The sequence below is a fragment of the Sus scrofa genome, chromosome 9 (assembly GCF_054392235.1).
Source record: "Sus scrofa isolate SSC_HxYL_T2T_F1_AM1 chromosome 9, Sscrofa_HxYL_maternal_Yorkshire_Landrace_v2.0, whole genome shotgun sequence".
Classification (NCBI taxonomy): domain Eukaryota; kingdom Metazoa; phylum Chordata; class Mammalia; order Artiodactyla; family Suidae; genus Sus; species Sus scrofa.
In genome coordinates this window covers 62,421,502-62,448,692 of record NC_139391.1, presented here as the reverse complement: position 1 = coordinate 62,448,692, position 27,191 = coordinate 62,421,502, and the positions used below count along the sequence as shown (strand labels likewise).

Below are 27,191 nucleotides of genomic sequence, written 5' to 3'. Positions count from 1 at the left end.
CTGAGGGGGGAAAAAAATGAAAGCAAGCCTAGGAATTGAAAACATTTCAGAGAAGGGGTTTTGGGGGAAATAAACTTTATGATCTGTCAAAAAAAAAAAAAAAAACAAAAACAAACAAGAGAAGGCCTATGCATTCCAGCAGTGCACTCTTTCCCAGTCACCTGAGCAACAGACTCTAGGGTATCCCCTATACAGCCACCATAGGTCCTTCTATAGTGACAGGCTTACTATTGTGGACACTCTTTTTGGTATGGCTGGCCACCAGTCAGGTTGCTTGCCAGGGGCCTTGCTTTGCACAGACGCTGCCGGCCACTGGTGGTTGGGGCTGGATAAAAAAGTGGCTGGCTGCAAAGCCCCAGGTGGTCACTGGGCTGGTGTTGGTCAACTGACTGGTGGGCCAAGCTACAACTGAGGTGGGTGGTTGTGGAGTCAGGGTTCTAAGATCTAGCGTTAGCCTGCTGCTGGATGGGGCTGATACCTGACACAGCTGACTAGTGTCCATGGGATCTAAAGCTGGTGGCAGACCATTGGTGAGTGGAGCTAGATCCTGGGATGGCTTGCTGAGGTGTACAGGGTGTCTCAGTGCTGGTTTTGGCCTACTGGTTAACAAAACTGGGACCCAGGGAGTCCTAAATATAGTTCCTGCCTACTGGTGGGCAGTGCCAGGTCCCAAGGTCTGTGGCTACATTTCCCTGAGGGCCCCAGAGCAGGTGCCAGCCCACTGGTGTGGCCAGATATGGGGGTGGCTTACTGAAATGCCCAAGGTATTCCAGTACTGGTGTTGGCGTGCTGGTAGGTGGGACTGGGGTTCCCAATGCTGATTCTGGCCTGCTAGCAGGTAGGCTGGTACTGACATGGGATGCTGTGGAGCTATGGTAGACTAGGTACTGGTTTTCAAGGCCAAGGCCCAGTGGGCTCTGGAGCTAGTGTCTGTTCAGTCGTAGGTTATCTGGGTCCTAGAGTCTCTGGCTGCATGGCCTTGGAAGTCTTGGAGTTAGTGTCAGCCCACTTGTGGGTGGGGCCATGACCTAACGGCTTACTTTGGAGTTCGTGCTTCTAGTGGACAGGGCCAGGTCCGAGGATGAATGGCTATGGACCTAGGAGGTCTTATGGCCACTGCTCTGCTAGTGAGTGGGGTGTGTTCCAGCCCAGGTAGCTGTTTGTCCTGAGGTCCCCAGTACTGGGCAGTCCCAATTTCCAATGCTACTAATCTGGAGGGAAGAATCCAAAATGGCACTTGCCAGCACCAGTATCCTCATGATAGAAGCAGCTCCCCAAAATGGCCGAGACCAGTATCTATATTTCCAGGGTGAGTTCCAGTTACCTCCTACCTCTCCAGGAGGATCTCCAAGATCAGCAGGTATGTCTGACCCAGGCTCCTTTCAAATAATTGTTTCAGCCCTAGGTCCTAGAGCCTGTGAGATTTTGTGTGCACCATTTAAGAGCACAGTTTCCATTATGCACAGCACTGTGAGTCTCTCGAAAGTAAGCTTATTGGCCTACAAAGCCAAACATTCTGGGGCTTGTCTTCCTGGTGCAGGACCTCCAGACTGGGGAGTCCAATGTCGGACCTGGACCCCTCACAATTTGGGGAGAACCGTTACAATTATAATTATCCTCCCATTTGTGGGCCACCCACCAGGAGGTAAGGGTCTTGTCTATACTGTCATCTTGTTCCTTCTTTATTTCTTTAGTTGTATAATATCATTTCTGCTAGTCTTCTGGGCTTTCTCATCAACAGTTACTTGGCAAATAGTTTTAATTTTGGTGTGCCTGTGGGAAGAGGAGAGCTCATGGCCTTGATCATTCCCCCTGGGGACCTTATTTTTAAACACACAAATTTGCAGTTCCCATTCTAGACATGATGAATCAGAATATCTGGACATAGTGTCTACAGGCCTCTCTTTTTGTTTTTTTATAATGTCACCAGATGTTTCTATGGTACAAGCATTAGTGGAACCTACCTACAATTCTAGAGTCTGGAGTAGAGATAATAACATCTGTGATTAGAATTTAAAGTAATAATGGAAAAAGTATCTCTCTAGGAAGAGCAGAAGCATAAATTCATAAATATTAAAATAAAAATAGATATATTCATTGTTGGCTTTTTCTCCTTTTTTCCTCATCTAGCTCTGGAAAAAGTGCAATCCTGACTAGTACGTACAAGTCAGAAATTATTCTAGCATCCTTGCTTATAAATACACACATTTTTTTTCTTCAACCAACTGTTATATGTGCTCCAATGATTTCTTTTCACATCTGTAAACAATACTGCCCTTACATCAAATATCATTCTACTTCATACCATCAATGATTCTTTCTTCTGTGGGGACTCACAGCTGATTCTTCTGGAAATCATGAGAAGTGATTCTTCTTTTCTTCATGGGAAGTGAATCCCAATCCTTCATATCTCCAACTATTCTCTATCTCCCAACAATCTACTACAACCACATCTGAACAACAGTGGTGGATAAGATTGTAGAAGCTGCCCAAAAATGCTACAATAAAATTCACATGTATCGCAGGGGGAAATTCTGACTGGCATTTTCAAATCACACAGGAAAATTACCATTTCTTATCATAAAGTTAAGGTCAGACTTGATGGAAAAGCATGATAGCCGAAGAATTACATTTGAAATGGATCGCTTATCTCACTTTAACTACCTACCATTATGAGTAACAGAAATAGTAAAAGCGAACTCCAAAATACCTATAAAAATATTCCACAATACATAATTAGAGCCCCCCACATGGAAATTAAAATATATGAGAATCTTTAATTGAAGGGGCTTATAAAAAACAAATCAAAAGAGATTAATATTATTGTTTTTGAAAAAATAGACTGACAATGAGATAACAAAGGGAATATTAGACCACATATAATAAAACCTTAACTTTAGTAACATTTTTATTCTGACTCATAAATTTCTACTCACCAGATTAATTTAAATAAATGATGATAGAAATGCTGTCAAAAACACAACTGACTGAAGAACTAAACTCAAGGCTTATAAGAATGACAACTCATCTTGCATAGAACCTAGGATATTTGAATTTCTGATCTTACTTAAAATTTTTCATTAATTTTCAAGGTAATTAAGTAAAAATTGATTAATATTTATAGTTGAGTCAAATTTAGAAATTTGTATCAAAGAGCAATGAAAGCAGAGAACATACAGGACAAAAAAGTAAAAATAACTTAATGAATGAAAGGCATAAAGTTAAAAGGGAAAAGTGAGGGGAGGAGAGAAGGTGTTGTGTTCATTTGAGTTAAAAGATTCTATAGGAGTGAAGACAAGAATATAGTATTTAAATTTAAAAAGTACATATTCCTATTTACTATAAATTTGTTCCATGAGATGGCAACAAAAATGACCTACAAGTTTGGTATAGAAAATGATATGGGCCCACAATCATCTTTCTTAGGTAGTAAGGGAAGAATGCACTTCTTTCTAACTCAGAGAAAAACCAAAAATTATTCTTTTATCATAGAAGCAGTAGAGAGGTCAATAAGTAATGCAGCAGATTCTTATATCAGAGCCTCACAATCTAATGGTATGACCCCATGCAAAAAGCCTGACCTACCTGTGCTTCCATTCTTCTGTTTTAAGTCATAGATGTTTTTTCCATGTTAGGAATTTTGGAGATATTAAAAGGAAGTGATACTGTTTCCTGAGAAAACAGCAATAGGAGATTGTTTAAGAGGCTTCAGAAATCTGATTATGAGAATGAACTAAGTAATAGGAGGTTCAGTTAAGTGAATTTGACTCACTGACCACTGATAAGGTGTTAAAAGGAATTCAAACTGCAGCTCTCTGATGACTAGAGGAGCATAAGCACATTAAAAAAGATTGTTCTTCAGTATCTTATATTTTGAACATCTTTAGTAAAAAGATTACAAGTCATATCACTTAGAAGTTACACCTAAGTCTCTAAGATATTTCATTTTCATATATATATATATTTATAGTTAGCCAGTGTATTAAATAGATGTATATATTAAATATATATATAAATATTATATATTAAATATAATTTTATGTATTTAAAAAAACACTGGTTAACTCCATTCCAGGGACTTACTTAACCAAAGCAAAGAGAAATATTCTTCCAGTTAGCACCATGGATAATTTCTGGTATGATTAAGAATCTTATGAGAAAAAAAATTTTAGGCAGTTTCTAAATTCAGTCAAAAAATCTTGGAAAAGCACTCAGAATGACAAAACTAAAAAACAAAATTCTTAACTATAGTTTGTATATGTTGAAATTGTAAGGAGATAGCAGGTTCTATTTTTGTTTGTTAAAACTTCAAAGGAAAAGGCACATCTATTAGAATGATTAAAATAAAAAATGCTGACAGTACCAATTTCTCGAGAAGATGAGAAGCAAATGACAAAGCCATTTTGGAAAACACTTCAGTAGTTTCTTACAAAGCTGAATAAAGTGCAGCAATCACACTCCTAGGTATTTACCTAACTGATTGGAAAATATAAAAACCTGCAAGTGAATGTTTATAGTGGATTTATCCATAATCACCAAAAACAGAAGCAACCAGCTGTCCTTTAATAGGTGAATGGATAAATAAACTGCAGAACATAATTAGTACAGAATACTATTCAGGGAAAAAAAAGGAATGAGCTATCCAGCCACACAAAGACATGTATTAATCCTAAATTCAAGCTGCTAATCAAAAGGAAAAAAGAAAAGAAACAATGTGAAAAGGCTACATTATGTATACTTCTATTTATATAACATTCTGGAAAAAGCAAACTACAGAGTGGGAAACAGATTGGTACTTGCTAGAGATCTGTTTGGGGGAGGAAGGGAGGGTTGGAAAGGTGAAGCATAGAAGATTTTTTTAAGGCAGTAAAAGTATTTCATACAATATTATTATGGTGGATACACAACACTATGCATTTATCAATACTCATAAAATTTTATGGCACAAAATTATATATGTATTTAAATGTATATGTAAATGTACATACATATATATGTATGTATATGTATTTTTTTCAAGAGATCTAAGAATGGAATGAAAAAAAGAATGAGCTATCTAGCCACACAAAGAATATAACTATATTACAAGTGCATGAAAAAACCTCACTGAAGGTGGTAGAGTAGAAAGGCGCTTACCTGGATAACCTTGGAAATGAATGGAATCTATAAAACCTCATAACCAACTCCATACTCCAAAACTGCACACAAACCCTGTACTCTAGTTGATAAAATCATTTCCCATAGCAGTGTGTATTAGCAATTCTGAAACAACTATACCCACACACTGAAATTGAAAAATAAAGTAGATGTATGGCTAAAGGGAGCCAAGTTTCTTACTCCTATATTAGGAGGTTAAAAGGTTAGAATCATTCATATGATAACGGGTTAGAGTTGAAGACATCAGTATGAGCTCATATTTAGGACAATATAGAAATATTTATATACAGGTACACTTATAGGAGTTAGGATACACATATGTATTTCCTTGCTGAGAAGGCCTGGAAGCAGCAACACCTGAATGCCAATGGGTATACCTAGTGCCCAGATTTTGGTTACCAACACCGTTCTCCAACAAAAGAAACTGAACTCCTTCAAGAAATGACTGATAGTAAGATCAAGGCAGAACATGTGAAAGTTGAGTCTGGAGCATCTTATAGTGCTAGACAGCAAGGAAGTTCTCAACACACACACACAAAATAATGATGGACATATGTCCAAGTACACAGCAGACAACTAAAACCAAGCTGACTAGTATGCTTCAAAACTGTCAAGGTGATCAAAAACAAGGAAAATCAGAGTTCCCACTATGGCACAGTAGCTTAAGAATCTGACTACATGGCTCAGGTCGCTGTGGAGGCAGGGATTCAATCCCTGGCCAGGTTCAGTGGGTTAAAGAATCTTGCACTGCCACAGCTGCAGCTTTGATTTATTCTACTTTGATTCAATCCCTGGTCTGGGTGCAACCATGAAGAAGAAGAAGAAGGAGAAGGAGAAGAAGGAGAAGAAGAAGGAGAAGAAGGAGAAGAAGAAGGAGAAGAAGGAGAAGAAGGAGAAGGAGAAGAAGAAGGAGGAGAAGGAGGAGAAGGAGGAGGAGAAGGAGGAGGAGAAGGAGGAGGAGAAGGAGGAGGAGAAGGAGGAGAAGAAGGAGAAGAAGGAGAAGAAGAAGAAGAAGAAGAGGAAGAAGAGGAGGAAGAGGAAGAATATGAAGAAGAGGAAGAAGAAGAATATGAAGAAGAGGAAGAAGAAGAAGAGGAAGAAGAAAACAAAACAAAAAACAAGGAAAGCTTGAGAAAATGTCGCTACTAATAGTCTTAGGTGCGCTAATAACTAATACAATGTATCCTGAATGAGATACTGAGACAGAAAAAGCACAGGTTAAAAACTAAAGATACCTGAATAAAGCATGGAATTTTGTTAATAATGTATCATTATTGGTTCATTATTTGGGAACAAAATACCATATTAATGTAAGATGTCAATAATAAGGGAAATGAGTGTGTAATGTATGAGAATTTTCTCTACTATCTTCCTACCTTTTCTGTAAATTTAAAACTATACTAAAAGTAAAAGTTTATTTTAAAATATCTAAGGGGCAAAGAGAAGCAAAAACCTACGTACTTAAGAATTCAGAAAAGAGAACTACAGACAGTCTGAAGAATTCAGGATGTAAGAGTTTGCTTTCACACACAAAGAAGTGCAGGACAGAAGGCTGCTAGTGATAGGGAAATAACACATGAAAGAAAGAAAGAAGGAAAGAAGGAAAGAAAGAAAGAAAGAAAGAAAGAAAGAAAGAAAGAAAGAAAGAAAGAAAGAAAGAAAGAAAGAAAGAAAGAAAGAAAGAAAGAAAGAAAAGGAAGAAAGAAAGAAAGGAAGGAAGAAAGAAAGGAAGGAAGGAAAAGAAAGAAAGGAAGGAAGGAAAGAAAGAAGCACAGAAAAGCAAAGAAAGAAAGAAGGAGGGAAGGAAGGAAGGAAAGAAAGAAAGAAAGGGAAAAAAAGAAAGGAAGGAAGAAAGAAGAAAGGAAGGAAGGTAGAAGAGGGAGAGAGGGAGGGAGAGGAAGATAGGGAAGAAGGAAGGGAGGAAGGGAAAGAAATAAAAGAAATGAGAAAAAGGACTGTCATGTTTTTCCAGTAAGGAAGAGATACTTAGTGTAGAGAAATTTAGTACAATAAAATGGGAAAAAGTCTGTCATAAGATTCAGGAGAAAATGCTCCCAAGAGGAAAAAAAAAATCTAGGGGAGTAAAGAAAGCCCTTTACATTTCTGCTCAATATCTTCTAATACTGGTCTGCATAATTTAAGGATTAGTTTTTAATAAAATGTTTATTTTTATAATTTTACATATATTGGAGGCACTGCTCTCATTCTTTTCAGGCCTACCTGCTACATCTAATCATTTCAGAAAAATGTAAACAAGCTGAGAGTATAAAACAGAAGTTCTTTCAGATTTACATAGAATCACTACTCAATTCTTTGTTAGGAATTATTAAATGAGATATTGTGACCGTATTCCTAAACTTAACCATTAAAAAATAAATAAATGGATTTGGAAATACAGTCTTTTACAAGCTTTGTTCTGGGCCAATGGCATCTAAAACACTAAGTTAAGCCACCCGGATAGCAAGATCAGCTTGAAATCTTGAGGCCAACATAACTGGCATAGTGTTTGCTACAACATAACTTGGAAACCATGTGTATGTTATGAGCCAAACTCTGTCAGTCTTAATTTGTATTGTCAACACCTGAAATCTAAAAAAAATATTGGTTTTCTAACCTGAAAATGATTCAAATTATAAGGAAACTGCATTGTGCTTAACACAGATGAGAAATAGTCAAATATTCTTTATATTAACCATCACATGCAAGCAAGTATTCCTAGTACACTTTTTAAAAGTAATAAACTGAATAAAAATGATAAAATGACAATTTTTCATAATTTAGGGAACTAGAAAGATTTGTATAATTAGTATTGGAGGTGTGACATAAAGTCAGTCTTAGTCCAACAAGCCTTGAGGTAGCATGAAGCAGGGAAAAGTCTGAAATCAGACTGACCTGGGTAAAAATCCTGTTTTTATAGCTTGTCATCACTGACAAAGGAACTTCACAAATTAATCTTTCAAAATATGTTTCCTTACCTATACAAGTGAACAATATTGACCTCTAATTCTGATGTAAACATTATTTTGTGAATATTCAATAATAAGAGCAAACATTTTAGCATTTTTTACATATCAGGCTGCTTAAGTACTTTATATAAATTAACTTGTTTAATCTTCCTAACAACTCTAGGAGGTATGCTATTACATCATCTCCATTTTACAACTGAGCAGTAAGAAGTATGGAAAGATTAAGTAATTCATTCCAATTCATACAGCTAGTGAGTATGTATTCATACCTAAGTATTCTGGCTAGAGTCTTTGCTCTAAATTACTACATTAGAGTAACAGTTAATAATTATATAAATATATCAATCAGTTAATTAGTTCCCCTTCAGGCACCCTAACTCCACATCATCTCATTAAAATACCGACAATATTTACTTTCAATTTACTTTTTTTTTCTTCTGTCTTTCTTTTTGTTTTAGGGCCACACCCGTGGCACATGGAAGTTCCCAGGATAGGGGTCAAATCAGAGCTGTAGCTGCTGGCCTACACCACAGTCACAGCAACATGGGATCTGACATATGTCTGCAACCTATACTACAGCTCATGGAAACACCAGATTGTTAACCCACAGAGCAGACCAGGGGTTGAACCTGTGTCCTCATGGATACTAGTCAGGATGGTTACCAATGAGACAAAACAGGAACTCCTCAATTAACTTTTTTTATTAAATTACTTAATGAATTGTATTACATTTATAGGTGTAGAACAATCACCACAACCAAATTTTATAACATTTCCATCCCAAACCCTCAGTGCATCCTCCCACCTCCAAAACTGTCTCCTTTGGAAACCGTAAGTTTTTCAAAGTTTGTGAGTCAGTTTCTGTTCTGCAAAGAAGTTCAGTCTGTCCTTTTTTTCAGATTCCACATGTCAGTGAAAGCATTTGATGTTGGTGTCTCACCGTCTAACTGACTTCACTTAGCATGATAGTTTCTAGGTCCATCCATGTTGCTAAAAATGCTGGTATTTCATTCCTTTTAATGGCTGAGTAATATTCCATTGTGCATATGTACCACTTCTTTATTCACTCCTTTGTCAATGGACATTTAGGGTGTTTTCATGTCTTGGCTGTTGCAAATAGTGCTGCAATGAACTTTGGAGTACATGTGTCTTTGCGAGTCATGGTTTTCTCTGGATAGATGCCCAAGAGCGGGATTGCTGGATCAAATGGTAGTTCTATGTTTAGTTTTCTGAGATATCTCCATACTGCTTTCCACAGTGGTTACACCAATTTACAATCCCACCAACAGTGTACTAGGGTTCCTTTTTTCTCCACACCCTCTCCAGCAGTTCTTGTTTGTAGACTTTTTGAGGATGGCCATTCTGGCTGGTGTAAGGTGGTAGGTACCTCATAGCGGTTTTGATTTGCATTTCTCTAATAATGAGTGATGTTGAACATCTTTTCATGTGTTTTTTGGCCATCTGCATGTCTTCTTTGGAGAACTGTCTGTTTAGATCTTCTTCCCATTTTTTGGATGGGGTTTTTGTTTTTTTGGTATGGAGCCTTAAGAAGTGTTTATAAATTTTGGAGACGAATCCCTTGTCATTTGATTCACTTGCAGATATTTTCTTCCATTCTGTGGGTTGTCTTTTCATTTTGTTTAGGGTTTCCTTTGCTGTGCAGAAACTTTGAAGTTTGATTAGGTCCCATTTGTTTATGTTTGTTTTTATTGTCAATACTGTAAGAGGTGGATCGGAGAAGATGTTGCTGTCGTTTATGTCAGAGAGTGTTTGGTCTATGTTTTCCTGTAAGAGTTTTATAGTGTCTGGTCTTATATCTAGGTCTTTAATCCATTTGGAGTTCATTTTTGTGTATGGTGTTAGGGAGTGTTCTCATTTCATTCTTTTCCATGTGGCTGTCCAGTTTTCCCAGCACCATTTATTGAACAAGCTGTCCTTTCTCCATTTTATGTTCTTGCCTCCTTTGTCATAGATGAGTTGACTGTATGTGTGTGGGTTTAGTTCTGGGCTTTCTATCCTGTTCCACTGATCTCTATTTCTGTCTTTGTGCCAGTACCATATGGCTTTGATGACTGTTGCTTTGTAGTATAGTCTGAAGTCTGGGAGACTGATTCCTCCAGCTCCATTCTTCTTTTTCATCTGTGGTTTTGCAGATGTCTTTGGCTATTCTGGGTCTTTTGGGCTTCCAAACAAACTTTAAAATATCATGATGAAGTGGGGTTTATCCCAGGGACACAAGGATTCTTCTATATCTGCTAATCAATCAGTGTGATACACCACTTTAACAAACTGAAGACTAAAAACCATATGATCCTGACAATAGATGCAGGAAAAGCCTTTGACAAAATCCAACACCCATTTCTAGTAAAAAAAACCCTCAGAAAGTAGGCATAGAGGGAAGCTACCTCAACATAATAAAGGCCATATATGACAAACCCACAGCGAACATCATTCTCAATGGTGAAAAGCTGAAAGAATTCCAGCGGAGATCAGGAACAAGACAAGGATGTTTGCTCTCACCACTACTATTCAACATAGTTTTGGAAGTTATAGCCACAGCAATCAGAGAAGTGAAAGAAATAAAAGGAATACAAATTGGAAAGGAAGAAGTAAAACTATCATTATTTGTGGATGACATGATACTACACCTAGAGAATCCTAAAGCTGCTACCAGAAAACTGTTAGAGCTCATCCATGAATTTGGCAAAGTCGCAGGATACAAAATTAATATACAGAAATTGACTGCATTTCTCTATACTAACAATGAACGATCAGAAAGAGAAATTAGAGAAGCAAATTCTGTTTACCATTGCATGAAAAGGAATAAAATACTTAGGAGTAAACCTACCTAAAGACACAAAATACCTGTACTCTGAAAACTATAAGACGCTGATGAAAGAAACCAAAGATGACACAGATGGAAAGACATACTATGCTCTTGGATTGGAAGAGTCAATATTATCAAAATGACTATACTACCCAAGTCAATCTACAGATTCAGTGCAATCCCTAACATATTACCAAGGACATTTTTCACAGAACTGGAACAAAATATTTTAAAGTTTGTTTGGAAGCACCAACGATCCCCAATTTACTTTAATGAAAGAGAAAACTGATCAGTTACACCAAGGTACAGTAATAAAAACTATGTTGGCAGAATTTATTTATTGCTATCCTAATTCACCAATAAAAATGATAAGCAGTTATTGCACCATTTCTCCAATATCATAAATATTTTAAACATATTCTAATTCAGTAAACACATGGTTTAGAGTTATACTAAGAAAACTCTCAGGTAATCTTAATCCAAAATAAGGCTATCCAATCTTCAAAGAAAGTTTTATGGCCAATTAAAAGGCTATTAAATACACATTCCACATCACAATAAAACCCAAAAGTACACATAAGTTAATATATAAGCAATAAAGTACTGCTTATATGAAAACAAGTAAAGAAAAAAATTCTATACCAGCCAAAAATTATGGAATCAGTGACACTTTATAGGGAGTTCAGGTTTCACACTATTTCAGGGTCCCAGATATCAAGAAAATATTGTCAAGTATATGCCCCCAAAGTCATCCCCTCTATCCTCTTCACTAGCACTTTCCCAACAAATATACCCATGAAAACATTACTCTGACACTGATTTTAAATGCACTAAGTTTTTGGAGACAATAAGCCCCATGATAGCAGAAGATCTTTTAAAACAGAGAAAACTTTAGTGAATATCCCTTCACAATTCAGGTCATCAATTACTTTTGAGAGAAAATGCATTTAGTAAAAGCAGTATAAAACTATATTTTGTTAATCCTTAGTAAATAATTTATGGTCATTAAAATAGTAATCCTGTTTCGTATAATTCATTATAGATGAATTACCTTAGATCTTTCATTTCTATTTGATTTCTGTCCTACTGTGGAATTACTTTATCCTACACTATCTACACATCCTAAACACTTATAGCTTATGTTCTAAACATCTATATCTAAACATCTATATTTAAACTCCTAAACATCTGTAACTTCATGCTCTTTATCTACATCTATATATATAGATACTTAAATATATATCTAAATTTCTAAACATCTATAGCTTCATGCTCTACAATGAAACACAACCCCCATAATATTATTAAAACAAACCGAAATCCTTATAATTCCTGCTTATTTTACATTGTATTTTGGCAAAGGGAGCCACACATGTTATCACCCTTCTCCCCTTAGTCTCTTCAATTCTCTGGCTTCCTCTCCCCAACATTAGCTAAATCCAAGATACAGGATCAGCTGGCAACACTTCAGCAAAAACACAATATAGACCTTTTAATGTGTCAGCACAGATGCTTCATTGTACTAATCAATGTTACAGTTTCCTAAAAGATACCTAATGCTGCACCTCATAAGACTATAAACACATTTTTACTACTTTTTCAGAGCTAAAAATGAGCTTCACAGATTATGGCTGAAAAAGATTTACTTTTTTTTTTTTTTTTTTTTTTTTTTTTTTTTTTTTTTTTTTTTTTGCTTCTTAGGGCTACATTTGCAGCATATGGAAATTTGCAGGCCAGGGGTTGAAATCAAGCTGCAGCTGCAGGCTTTCACCAGAGCCACAGCAGTGGGGGATCTGAGCCACATCCATGACCTACACCACAGCTCGCTGGCAACACCAGATCCTTAATGAACTGAGCAAGGACAAGGATCAAACCCATGTCCTCACAGATACTAGTCGGGTTTTTTACCACTGAGACACAGGGGGAACCCCAGTTTACATTTTTTAGACAACTAAAGTTATAAGATGATTTTGCAAACGAGATATTCTAAATAAAGCAGTAGGTTTAACACTAAAAGCCTCAAGTAGGGAGGGTATTGTTCACGACTACCTCTCTTGGTATATCCTTTTTTCCAGAGTTTTATAAGTGTCTTGAGAGTATTACGCTTCATTATCACAGTGAATACCAGAGCACCAAAATAAGGACTAGGCTGCATTTAATATCCCTACTTTGTAAATAATGAGATGATACAAAAGCAACTGGTTTCTAAGACAACAAAAGAAAAGCATGCCCAACACCCTGTCTAGAAAAAGGATTTTCCCATTACTGCAGAGGGCATAAACCACTCAGTAATGTCCACGTGTTTCCAGGAAGCCCTAGGGAAGAGGCAATGGAACAAATGCATGAGAGAAGAATAACTGTTCTTCTGCAATAAGCTTTCTCCTTTTCTTCAGGTTTCTTTTTTTACTACATGCCAACCACTAAACTCAAATTTCAATTTGAAGAGCCAGTAAATTATCAAACTATCTAGTGTTTATACTAATTTGATAGAGATGATCATTTTGAAAAGAGAAACATGCATCTCTGATCATACATACTTTCTGACCAATGACTTAAAAATCTTTTTTTAATTTTTCTTAAAGTATAGTTGATTTACAATGTTCCTTCAATTTCTGCTGTACAGCAATGTGACCCAGCTACCCATGCATGCCCATTTTTTTTTTTCATTTTTCCATCAGGTTCTTACCCATAGACATTTTGCCAAAGAAGACATAAGGATGACCAGCAGGCACGTGAAAAAATGCTCAGCATTACTAATTATTAGAGAAATGCAAATCAAAACTACAGTGAGGGGCCACCTCACACAAGTCAAAATGGCCATCATTAACAAGTCAACAAACAAATGCTGGAAAGGACGTGGAGAAAAGGGAACCCTTCTTCACTGATGGTGGGAATGTAAATTGATACAACTACTAATTTCATTCCCTTACATGTGGTTGTCCAGTTTTCCCAGCACCATTTATTGAAGAGACTATCTTTCCTCCACTGTGTGTTCTTTCCTCCTTTATCATAGATTAATTGACCACAGTTGCTTAAGTTTATTTCTGGGCTTCCTTTTTTTTTTTTTCTTTTTTGTCTTTTGTTTTTTTAGGGCTGCACCTGCAGCATATTGAGATTCCCAGGCTAGGTGTCAAATCAGAGCTGCAGCTACTGGCCTACACCACAGCCACAGCAATGCCAGATCTGAGCTGAGTCTGCAACCTACACCACAGCTCACAGCAATGCTGTATCTTTAACCCACTGAGCAAGACCAGGAATTGAGCCCGCATCCTCATGGATACTAGCTGGGTTCGTTAACCACTGAGCCATGACAGCAACTCCTATTTCTTGGCTTTCTATCCTGTTCCATTGATCTATATTTCTGTTTTTGTGCCAGTATCACACTGTTTTGTTGACTGTAGCTTTATAGTACAGTCTGAAGTCAGGGAGCCTCATTCCTCCAGTTCCATTCTTATCTTTTCAATATTGCTTTGGCTATTCAAGGTCTTTTGTGTTTCCATACAAATTTTAAAATATTTTGTTTTAATTCTGTAAAGCATGTCATTAGTAATTTAATAGATATTGCATTGAATCTGTAGATTGCCTTAGGTAGTACTGTCATTTTGACTTACTTATTCTTCTAATTCAAGAATATAGTATATCTTTCTGTTTGTGTCACCTTTGATTTTTTTTCATCAGCATCTCATAGCTTTCAGACTACAGGTCTTTTGTTTCCTTAGGTAGGATTATTCCTAGGCATTTTATTCTTTTTGATGTGATGGGAAATGGTATGGTTTCCCTAATTTCTCTTTCTGATCTTTTGTTGTTAGTATATACAAAAGCAATCAAATTCTGTGTATTGATTTCGTATCCTGCAACTTTACTAAATTCATTGAGGAGCTCTAACAGTTTTCTGGTGGTGTCTTTAGGATTTTCTAGGTATACTATCCTGTGATCTGCAAACAGTGATAGTTTCATTTCTTCTGTTCTAATTTGGATTTATTTTATTTCTTTTTATTCTCTGATTTCCACGGCTAGGACTTCCAAAACTATGTTGGATAATATTAGTGAACGTGGACGTCCTTGTTGTGGATGTCCTGATCTTAGTGGAAATGCTTTCAGTTTTTCACTGTTGAGAATGCTGTTAGCTATGGGCTTGTCATAAATAGCTTTTATTATATTGAGGTAGTTCCCCTCTACGCCCACTCTCTGGAGAGTTTTTATCAGGAATGGGTGTTGAATGTTGTCAAAAGCTTTTTCTGCATGTATTGAGATGATCACATGGTTTTTATTTTTCAGTTTGTTGTAGTGTATCACACTGATAGATTTGCAGATATTGAAGAATCCTTGCATCCCTGGGATAAATCCTTCCTGATCATGGTTTATGATATTTTTAATATATTCTCTATTGTTTTCTCTGTCTCTATGTTATTAATTTCTTTTTTTTTTATGTCTTTTAGCCTTTTCTAGTGCTGCACCTACAGCACATGGAGGTTCCCAGGCTAGGGGTCTAATGGGAGCTATAGCTACTGGCCTATGCCACAGACACAGCAACATGGGATCCAAGCCGCATCTGCAACCTACACCACAGCTCACAGCAACTCAGCTTAACCCACTGAGCAAGGCCAGGGATCGAACCCACAACCAAATCGTTCCTAGTTGGATTCGTTAACTGCTGAGCCATGACAGGAAGTCCTATGTTATTAATTTCTGCTCTAACCTTTATGATTTACTTCCTTCTACTTACTTTGGGCTTTGTCTGCTCTTTCTTCTCTAGTTGCTCAAGGTGTAAGTTTAGCTTGTTTATATGAGTTTTTTATTCTTTCCTGAGATAAGACTGTATTGTTATAAACTTCACTCTCAGGACTGCTTTGCTGTGTCCCAAAGGTTTGGGATTGTTGAATCCTCATTGTCATGTTTCTCTAAGTTTCTTTTAATTTCCTCTTTGATTTTTTTCAGTGATCCATTGGTTATTTAGTAGCATATTGTTTAGCTTCCAGGAGTTTGTGTTTTTGCTGTTTTTTTCCTTGTAGCTCATTTCTACTCTCACAGCATTATGGTCAGAGAAAATGCCTAAAATAATTAAATTTTTAAAAATTTGCCAAGGCTTGATCTGTAGCCCAAGATGTGATCTGTCCTAGAGAAGGTTCCATGTGCACTTGAGAAGAATATATATTCTGCTGCTTTGGGGCAAAAGTTCTATAGATATCACTTAAGTCTATATGGTCTAGTCTATTTGGTTATTTAATGCCCATGTTTCCTTGTTGATTTTCTGTCTGGATGATCTGGCAATTGAAGTAAGTGGGTTGTTGAAGTCCCCCACTATTATTATAACATCTTTTTTGATGATAGGTGAAATACTAACAACATGCAGGTGAGAATTTTGCACACTTATTTGCAAGTCACAGCTCTGATGTCTTTAGTATTTCTTATATATGTATCAGCTTGAACACCTCTTACTCCCTCTAACTCAGTGATTCTCAAAGTGGGAGGCATAAGGAAAGGATATGTGAGGGGCAGGGAATCATTTAGAAAATTGGAAGTAAAGAGTAGCTTTCTAATTTATTAAAAAGAGTCTGATACATCCCTCTTAGCGGGACATCATCTCACCTCACCCTTTCAAAAATCAGAAAGCACCAAAAAAAAATCAATCTTACTTATGGGAGAGTCCAGGAATACAAAACTATGAAACTGTAAATAGTTCTTGGGTAATGCTCACCCCCTCACTCCTTTACTCTCACCCCTTATCTTCTCCAATAATAATGTTTGCCTGGGTAGTATGACATCCCTGCAGGTGTACTGAGGTTTAGGTAAGTAAATCCTTTTCATTGTCCATCATTGCCCTGAACAAGCCACCTACATCTATATGCCTCCCCTCACAAAAGGTCTGTATTCTTATTATAATATTTTATGTTTAAAAAAACTACCTAGGAAGGAAACACAGTCAATGTGTAGCTAGAGTCCCAGTTTGATCATAAAGCCAGGTCTGCATCTGGAAGTTTAGAAAAATCTGGTAAACTCATGGGTTGAGATCACCTGGAATCTGTTTACATGAGGGACTAATGATGTCTCCAGGGAAAGTACTTATTCTAAAGGGAAAGAAAAGGAAACAAGTTTTCCCTAGTCTCCAAAATCTGATTCTGAGAGAGGAGATTTTAAGTTTTGTATGGTTTACTGTTCCCCACCACCACTCCCAGCACTCCATGGATTTCTGTCTGAATCATTAGGAAAAAAGAAGATTTGAAAAAAAATTTAAAGAAGTATTTCTCCCTAAAAAACTGAGGGATATTAAAGAAAAAAAGCATATATATATATATATATATATATATATATATATATATATACACATATATATATATATATTCTTGTTATGCAATCTAATTTGCATATAACAGAATGTAGCACTCATACACCAAGAACTTCAAATCATGAAAGAGTATGTCTCATTTAAGGTACCTTAGGGCTGTGGGATTAAGTGCAGTTTAAAACAGTACCCTTTACCCCCTTAACCTATTGGAAGCATATAAAAACAGCCCTCTGTCATAAATATTAGTATTTTCAACCTAGACACCACCCTAACAAGCAGGGCACAGAGACATCCACAGATGGCCTGCCTCACTGCTTTTGAGGCCAAAAAGTCCACTATGAGTACATGTAAGCCATATTCCAAACCAGGGCATTCCAAAAATAACAGAATTAATAATAATGATAGAAATAATAGAAAATAGGCTTTGAGAAAAGAAAAAGGGAGTTCCCGTCATGGCACAGTGGAAATGAATCTGACTAGGAACCATGAGGTTGCAGGTTCAATCCCTGGCCTTGCTCAGTGGGTTAAGGATCCAGCATTGCCATGAGCTGTGGTGTAGATCGCAGACATCGCTCGGATCTGGCATTGCTGTGGCTGAGGCATAGGCCAGCGGCTACAGCTCTGATTAGACCCCTAGCTAGGGAACCTCCACATGCCGCAAGTGCGGCCCTAAAAAGACAAAAGACAAAAAAAAAAGAAAAAGAGAGAGAGAGTGTGAGAGAGAAAATAAAAAGATTCCTTAATTATGGTTCAGAGTAAGAGCCAGAGAAATATGGATTACAGGAGGCTGATATTAAGAAAGTTTGCCTGGGATGTAAATATTTTTAACATAATATTTTCAAGCTCCAAGTAAATGCTATGCACGTAAATTCCAGTTAAACATCATTAGAAGTGATGAAACTAAATAACTTGAAGACAAGGTCTTGTTCTTAATCTGCCATAGTCTCCAAATCTCTCTTCTAGAAAATGAAACATTTACCATTTTTCTTTCCCCCCTCCCCCACATTCATTCTCTCTGAACTTTATAAATATACAGTTACTATACCGAGTACATTAGCAGTACACTGAAGAATTCCCAAGACCTCTTCAATGTCCTCTTTGTTGGAATGGTCTGCATAGGAGCATCTGTTAGAGATATTGTAGAAATTCTTTTCTGCATCCCTATAACTAAGAAGAGAAAAAAATTAGCATACGGAGAAATTTTTAAAAGCATCCGCAACTTCACACATATACACACAAACTAGCATATGTAGTTTTTGCTCTTGGCATAATCACATTTTAAAATATAATTTCTGTTATAATCTACCATTAGCATAAGCATAGGCAATGCAGATCTGGAACTAGAAGCAGTCATTAGTAAGAAAGCAATGTATGGAAATAAAATAAATGATGAGAACCAGAAAGCACATCAGTTTGTATAGCTAATGTTTGTTATTTCAGTGCTTCACAGCTGCTGGTAATTTGTTTCTATAAGGAATATGCTTAGAAAAAATAATAATTAACCATAATACTTTGGTGCCTTGTCAACAGTCAATAAATGTGCTGAAAGGAAACACAGTTAACTACTATCAGTCAAGAAGACAGCAGTATGGTGCATGGACAGCAAATAAACAAATAAAGTGTGTGGTATCTGACAGAATATGAATCATGGTCTTACCATTTTCTATCTGTGAGATGTTGGGCAAGTGACCTAATCTATGTTAGTCTCACTTTTCACCCTCATAAAATGGAGATACAACCTACAGTTCTTGTGAGGACTAAGGAACAAACTGCCTGTGTTGACTGCAACTCTTCCAGTTGCCTCTGAATTAAAGCTAAGGCACCAGAGCTGAAAACAATAGGGGTCAAATATGCCCATATTCCAAAAAAGTAGCCAAGAATAGACATCTCCTTTAAAAATTAAAAAGTGCCTAAATAAGGGAGTAGGTTCAAGATGATGGAGGAGTAACAATCTATAGATAGAACAATTCACACATAACATCTACTGAATGCTGGCAGAAGACCTTAAACCTCAACAAGGTCAAGAACCCCTCCACATAACTGAGTAGAACAAAAGGAAAATAAAAGGCAGAGAGAGAGAAAGGGGAAAAAAGGAATCAGGATGGACCACCATTCCTGAGAGGGAGCTGTGAAAGAGGAAAGAAAAAGATTTGCACCCTAGGAGGACACCTAACTGATGGGGAGATCAGCTGTGATGGAGAGCAGACCTCAAAGCCTCAGAGAAAAGTGCAGCAGCCATACTAAGGAGGGAAAGCAGAGAGGGAGCCACACAAACCATCAGTATCAGTACCACTGCCCCCAGACACCATAGCCTGAGATGCTCAGGCAGAGACTGGACACTGAGACTCAGGCTGCAGAGAGCTGCACAACCAGGAGCAGCCTGTGTGACCTCCTTGGGGTCCTTGCCATTGTCAAGGGCCTGGGAACCAGGAACTGGCTACTAGCTCTGTCCATTGCCTCCATCGCCCTGAAAACACAAGCAGGCCATATATGACTACACACTCTATCAAGGGGATAACAGCCTGCATACACTGAGAAAATAGACAGCAAGCACCTAAACCAAATGCAGCCCTCACACCAAAAAAAAAAAAAAAAAAGACAAAAAAAGAAAGGCAAGCCCCTCATAAAATACCCAAGGGCACTGATGCATATAAAAAGACCTCCAAGATTATATTAGTTGTTTTCCCTAAATTCACAGAATAAGAAAATATAAGAAAATGGGAGTTCCCGTTGTGGCGCAGTGGTTAGCGAATCCGACTAGGAACCATGAGGTTGCGGGTTCAATCCCTGCCCTTTCTCAGTGGGTTAAGGATCCCGTGTTGCTGTGAGCTGTAGTGTAGGTTGCAGACGCGGTTCAGATCCTGTGTTGCTGTGGCTCTGGCGTAGGCCGGTAGCTACAGCTCCGATTAGACCCCTATCCTGGGAACCTCCATATGCCATGGGAGTGGCCCAAGAAATGGCAAAAAGACAAAAAAAAAAAAAAAAGAAAAGAAAATATAAGAAAATGAACTCACAGGAAATATTCCCAGTTAAAAGAATAGTAGAATTCCTCTGAAGAACCAAACAATGAAACAGACCTCTTCAGTCTATCAGACCTGAGTTCAAAAAGGAGATAATAAAAACACTGGAGGAATTAAAAGTGAATATGAAGGAATTCAGAGCATATATGAACAGTTATGCAGATTACTTTAGAAAGGAACTAGAAAATATAAGGAGGAGCCACGAAAAACTAGAAAATTCATTTGCAGAGATGGATGCAAACTGAGTTAAAGGCACTGAAGAGCAGAGTGAATAATGCAGAGGAATGAACAAGTGGCTTGGAAGACAGAATAATGAAAATCACCCAATCAGGACAGCAGACAGAAAACCAAATGAAAAACATGAAAGCAATATAAGAGGTCTATGGGATACTATAAAGTGGGCTAATCTACACATAATATGGATTTCAGAAGGATAAGAAACAGAAAAGGGTATTGAAAATATATTTTGAAGAACCGATGGCTGAAAACTTTCCAAATCTAAAGGAAACAAATATTGAGATACAGAAAGCATGGAGGGCCCCAAACAAGTTAAAGCCAAACAGACCCACACCAAAAAATACTATAATAAATATAACAAAAAGTAAGGATGAGGAGAGGATTTTAAGGCAGCAAGAGAAAAACAAACAGGAACCCCCAAAAAGCTATCAGTTGAATTCTCTACAAAAACACTACAGGCCAGAAGAGAGTGGCAAGATATATTCAAAATTCTAAAAGGGAAAACGTTGCAGGCTAGAATACTTTACCCAACAAGATTATCATTTAAAATTTACAAAGAAGTAAAGAATTTCTCCAAGAAGCAAAAACTAAAAGAATACAGCAATACTAAACCCATTCTAAAAGAAATACTGAAAGATCTCCTCTAAATAGGAAAGAAATAGGAAGATATAAGATGAAATAAATCACAATTAGAAAGCAATCATTTAAATAGCCACTATATACAGCTAAAAGGGAGGGAAAAAAAAAACTATTGCAAAAGCAGTGATAAACACAAGGAACAGCAAAAGGATAAAGATGAAGATGTTAAAAAAGGATATCAAAATCATAAAATGTGAGGAAGGAAACTAAGAAGATCTGGACTCCTTTCTTTTTTTTTTTAAGAATGTGTTTGAGCTGATACGACTATCAGGCTAAAGCAAGCAGAGATAGGAAGGGGTTAACGCACTTGAAAAACAGGGCAACCACAAATCAAAACCAAAACCAAACCAAACCATTCAAAAAACTGAAAAGAAGAGGACATGAACATAGAATTAAATGAAATCATCCAACCAAAAAATGAAAGGAACAAAGTAGAAACATAGAATCAACTGGAAAACAAGGTTTAAAATGGCAATATATATTTATCAATAATTACCTTAAATAATAACAGGCTGACTACTCCAATCAAAAGACATAGGGTGGAAGACTGAATAAAAAAAAATAAGAGCCTAAATTATGCTGCCTACAAGACACTCACCATAGGTAAAGGGCACATAAAAATTGAAAGTGAGGGGATAGAAAAAGATATTTCATGCTAATGGAAAAGATAGATAGGAAAGTGGGATTTGCAATACTCGTATCAGACAAAATAGACTTTAAAACAAAGGTCAGAAAGAAAGAAAAAGAAGGACACTAATGATTAAAAGCATTAAATCAAGAAGAGGATATTACACTTAATATATATGCCCCTAATACATGAGCACCCAAATATATAAAACAAATACGAACAGACATAAAATGAGAAGTTGATGGGACTAAAATAATAGTAGGAGATTTTTAACACCCCACTCACATCAATGGACAGAGCCTCTAGAAAGAAAATCAACAAGGCAAAGAGATCCAAAATTATACACTAGAAAAGTTAGACTTAATTGGTATTTTCAGGACATAACATCCAATAAAGACAGACTATACATTCTTTTCAGTGCACATGGTACATTCTCAAGGACTGACCACTTACTAGGGCACAAAACTAACCAACAAATTTAAAAGTAGAAATTATTTCAAGCATCTTCTCTGACAACAGTGGCATGAAACTAGAAATCAACCACAGGAAAAGAAATGAGAAAAAACTGACTACATGGAGATAAAACAACACGCTACTAAAAAAGCAATGGGTCAGTGAGTAAATTAAAAGGAAAATTAAAATATACCTCAACACAAATGATAATAAAAACACAACCATTCAAAATATATGGGGTGCCACAAGAGCAGTTCTTAGAGGGAAGTTCATAGGGATACAAGCCTTCCTCCAAAACAAGAAAAATCTCAAATCAACAACTTAACCTACCACCTAAAAGAATTAGAAAAAGAAGAACAAAGAAAACCTAAAGTCAGCAGAAGGAAGGAAATCATAAAGATCAGAGAGGAAATCATTAAATAGAGATTCAAAAAACAATAGGAAAAAAAATAAAACTAAGAGCTGGTTCTTTGAAAGGGTAAACAAAATTGACAAACCTCTAGCCACACTCATCAAGTAAAAGAGAGAAAGAACTGAAATAAACAAAATAAGAAATGAAAAAGGAGAAATCTCAATGAATACTGCAGAAATACCCCCCCAAAAAAAGATATAAGAAAATACTGGAGTTCCCATCAGGGCTCAATGGTTAGTGAATCCAACTAGGAACTATGAGGTTGCAGGTTCGATCCCTGGCCTCACTCACTGGTTTAAGGATCCAGTGCTGCCGTGAGCCGTGGTGCAGGTCGCAGACGTGGCTCTGATCCTGCATTGCTGTGGCTGTGGTGTAGGCTGGCGGTACAGCTCCGCTTGGACCCCTAGCCTGGGAACCTCCATGTGCTGCAGGTACGGCCCTAGAATCAACAGAAAGACAAAAAAATAAAATAAAATTATAAATTAAATTAAATTAAAAAATAAAAAAGAAGAAAATACTATGAATAATTATTTGCCAACAAATTTGACAACCTAGAAGAAATGGACAATTTTCTAGAGACATACAGCCCACCAAAGCTGAATGAAGAAGAAATAATTTGAACAGACTGATCACTAGAAATGAAACTGAATGTGGAATAAAAACACTCCCTACAAATAAAAGTCCAAGACCAAATGGCTTCACAGGCGAATTCTAACAAACATGCAAAAAGGAACTTATACCCATCCTCCTTAAATTTTACCAAAAGGTTGAAGAAGAAGAAATGCTCCCAAAGACATCCTATGAAGCCACCATCACTCTCAGGCCAAAACCAGGCAAAGATACTACCAAAAAAGAAAATTATAGACCAATATCTTTGATGAATATAGACACAAAAATTCTCAACAGAATTTAAGCCAAACGAATCCGGCAACACATAAAAAAGATCATACACCACGAACAAGTGAAATTCATCCCAGTTTCACAAGGATGGTTCAACATAATGAAATTAATCAACATCATACACCACATTAACAAAAGTCAAAAACCACACGATCATCTCAATAGATACAGAAAAAACATTAGACAAAATCCAACATCCATTCATAACAAAAACTCTCCCCAAAGTGGGAATAGAGGGAACATATCTGAACATAATAAAAGACATTTATGGAGTTCCTGTCGTGGCACAGTGGTTAACGGATCCGACTAGGAACCATGAGGTTGCAGGTTCGATCCCTGCCCTTGTTCAGTGGGTTAATGATCCGGGAGTTGCCGTGAGCTGTGGTGTAGGTCACAGATGCGGCTTGGATCCTGCGTTGCTGTGGCTCTGGCGTAGGCCGGAGGCTACAGCTCCAATTCGACCCCTAGCCTGGGAACTTCCATATGCCGCAGGAGCGGCCCAAGAAATAGCAAAAAGACAAAAAAAAAAAAAAAAAAAAAAAAAGACATTTATGACAAACCCACAGTCAATGTAATGCTTAACAGAAAAAAGCTGAAAGCCTTCTTGCTAATATCTGGAACAAGACAAGGATGCCCACTCTCAGTAATTTTATTCAATACAGCATTGAAAATTCTATGTACAGCAATCAAACAAACAAAAGAAATAAAAGTTATCCAAATTGGAAGAAAAGTGGTAAAATTGTCACTCTATGCAGATAATGATACAGAAAACCCTAAGGATTCCACACAAAACTACTCAAATTGATCAACAAATTCAGCGAAGTAGCAGAATATATAAGATTAACTTTCAGAAATCAGTTTAATTTCTGTATGCTAACAATGAGATACTAGAAAAGAAATATAAAAATACAATATCTTTAAATAATACCCAGAAAAATTAAATATCTAGGAATAAACCTGACCAAGGAGGTGAAAGTCTCATATGCTGGGAACTATAAAACATTTATCAAGGAAATTAAAGAGGATTCAAAGAAAGGAAAAGATTTTCCATGCTCCTAGACTGGAAGAATTAATATCATTAAAATAGCCATACTACCCAAAGCAGTCTACATATTCAGTGCAACCCCTACCAAATTACTCATGACATTCTTCACAGAAGTAGGAAAAACAATGCAGAGATTTATATGGAGCCATAAAAGACCCACAATTGCCAAAGCAATCCTAAGGAAAAAATTTTTAAAAAATTAAAAAATAAAAAAACAATCATGAGGCATAACTCTCCCAGACTTCAGACAATATCGCAAAGCTACAGTAATCAAGATGGCGTGGTACTGGTGCAAAAACAGAATAAGGAACGCAGAAATACACCCAGATACCTATGGTCAACTAATCTTCAACAATGGAGAGAAGAATATAAAATGGGGGGAAGACAGTCTCTTCAGAAAGTGGTGCTGGGAAAACTGGACAGCTCCATGTAAATCAATGAAACTAGAACACACCCTCACATCATGCACAAAAATAAACTCAAAGTGGCTTAAAGACTTAAGCATAAGACAAGTAACTATAAAACTCCTAGAATAGAACATAAACAAAACATTCTCTGATATTAACCATACAAATGTTTTCTGAGGTCAGTCTCCCATGGCAATAGAAACAAAAGAAAAATAGACAAATGAGACGTAATCAAACTGACAAGCTTTTGCACAGAAAAGGAAGCCATTAAAAAAAAAAAAAAAAAGATAAGCCTACATAATGGAAGAAAATAGTTGCAAATGACACAACAAACAAGGGCTTAATCTCTAAAATATACAAACAATGCATGCAACTCAAGAGCAAAAAATCAGACAACCCAATTTAAAAATGGGCAGAAGACTTAGACATTTCTCTGAAGAAGACATACAGGTAGCCAAAAAGCACATGAAAAAAATGCTCAATATCACTAATTATTAGAGAAATGCAAATAAAACTACAATGAGGTACCAAATCACACTGGTCAGAATGGCTATCTTTTTTTTTTTTTTTTTTTTTTTTTTTTTTTTTTTTTTTTTGTCTTTTTTGCCATTTCTTGGGCCGCTCCCGCGGGCATATGGACGTTCCCAGGCTAGGGGTTGAATCGGAGCTGTAGCCACCGGCCTACACCAGAGCCACAGCAACGCGGGATCCAAGCCACGTCTGTGACCTCCACCACAGCTCACGGCAATGCCGGATCGTTAACCCACTGAGCAAGGGCAGGGACCGATCCCGCAATCTCATGGTTCCTAGTCGGATTCGTTAACCACTGCGCCACAACAGGAACTCCGAGAATGGCTATCATTAATAAAACTACAAATAACAGGTGCTGGAAAGGGTGTGGAGAAAAGGGAACCCTCCTACATTATTGGTGGGAATGTAAATTGGCACAACGACTATGAAAAATAGTATGGAGGTACCTCAGAAAACTAAATATAGAACTACCATATATATACCATATATAGAGAATTACCATCAATCTCACTCCTGGACATATATGGATAATACATTCATTCCAAAATATACATGAACCCTTGTGCTCATTTGCAGCACTATGCACAATAGCCAAGACATGGAAACAACCTAAATGTCCAATGACAACTTGTGTCCAATATTAATCCAATGAACAGATTAAGAAGATGTGATACATATACACAATGTAATACTACTCAGCCATGAAAAAGAACAAAATAATGCAATTTACTGCAACATGGATGGAACTAGAGATATTCATACTAAGTGAAGTCAGAAAGAGAAAGACAAATGATATCATGTGATATCACTTCTATCTGGAATCTAATATATGGCATAAATGAACATACCTCCACAAAAGAAATAAACTCATGGACTTGGAGAATAGACTTCTGGTTGACCAGGGGTAGGGGGAGGGAGTGAGATGGACTGGGAGTTTAGCATTAGTACATGCAAACTATTGCATCTGGAGTGGTTAAGAAATGAGGTCCTGCTGCACAGCACAGGGAACTGATTTCGATCACTTTTGATAGAACATGATGTAGGATAATGTGAGAAAAAGAATGTGTATACATATATATAACTGGCTCACTTTACTGTATAGCAGAAATTGACAGAACATTGTATAGCAACTATAATAAATTTAATACAAAATATTTGTTTAAAGTGTCACTGCCACTGTCACCTCACCACCAGCATACAGAAGAAAAGGAATGGAAAATTTTTGAAAGAAAATAATTAGAAGAGTGAGTTACTGTCCTAGGAAAAGAGTACTGTGGTTCACACACACACACACACATACACACACCACCCCCCCACACATACATATGTTAAAATAGTAAAGGGGAATGTTTCCTGCAGGAGCACACTTGGTGAAAGAGGAGTCCACTCTGATAGAGATTTGGGTTGGGTATCTCACTCCTCAGTGAATATCTGCCGAGGTAGTTCAATTACTGATTACCCCTCTGTATCTGACTGAGTGGAGTGAAATCCACAGGCCAGGAGTGGGAGCACCTGAAGCAGTAAAGCCCGTAGTACACCTTAACTGAAGGCATCACAGCCAAGAGAGGATTATTACAACAACTATTGAAGTAAGTAAAGTTTCTACTATTTTCTTTCTTTTTTTCTTTTTCTTTTCTTTTTGTTGTTGTTGTTGTTTTTTTTTTTTTTAGGACTGTACTCGCG

At 37.0% G+C, this 27,191-nt stretch overlaps 1 protein-coding gene across 3 annotated transcripts in view; it reads right to left on the bottom strand.

Annotated features, from left to right (window-relative positions):
- GUCY1A2 (guanylate cyclase 1 soluble subunit alpha 2) overlaps positions 1 to 27,191 on the bottom strand; it is a 409,569-nt gene that overhangs the window by 337,225 nt on the left and 45,153 nt on the right. For all 3 annotated transcript variants that reach the window (XM_003130093.7, XM_084978389.1, XM_084978388.1), the window contains exon 3: positions 18,282 to 18,403. In XM_003130093.7, coding sequence (XP_003130141.3) covers positions 18,282 to 18,403 — 122 coding nt within the window. The remainder of the gene's footprint in view (positions 1 to 18,281; positions 18,404 to 27,191) is intronic.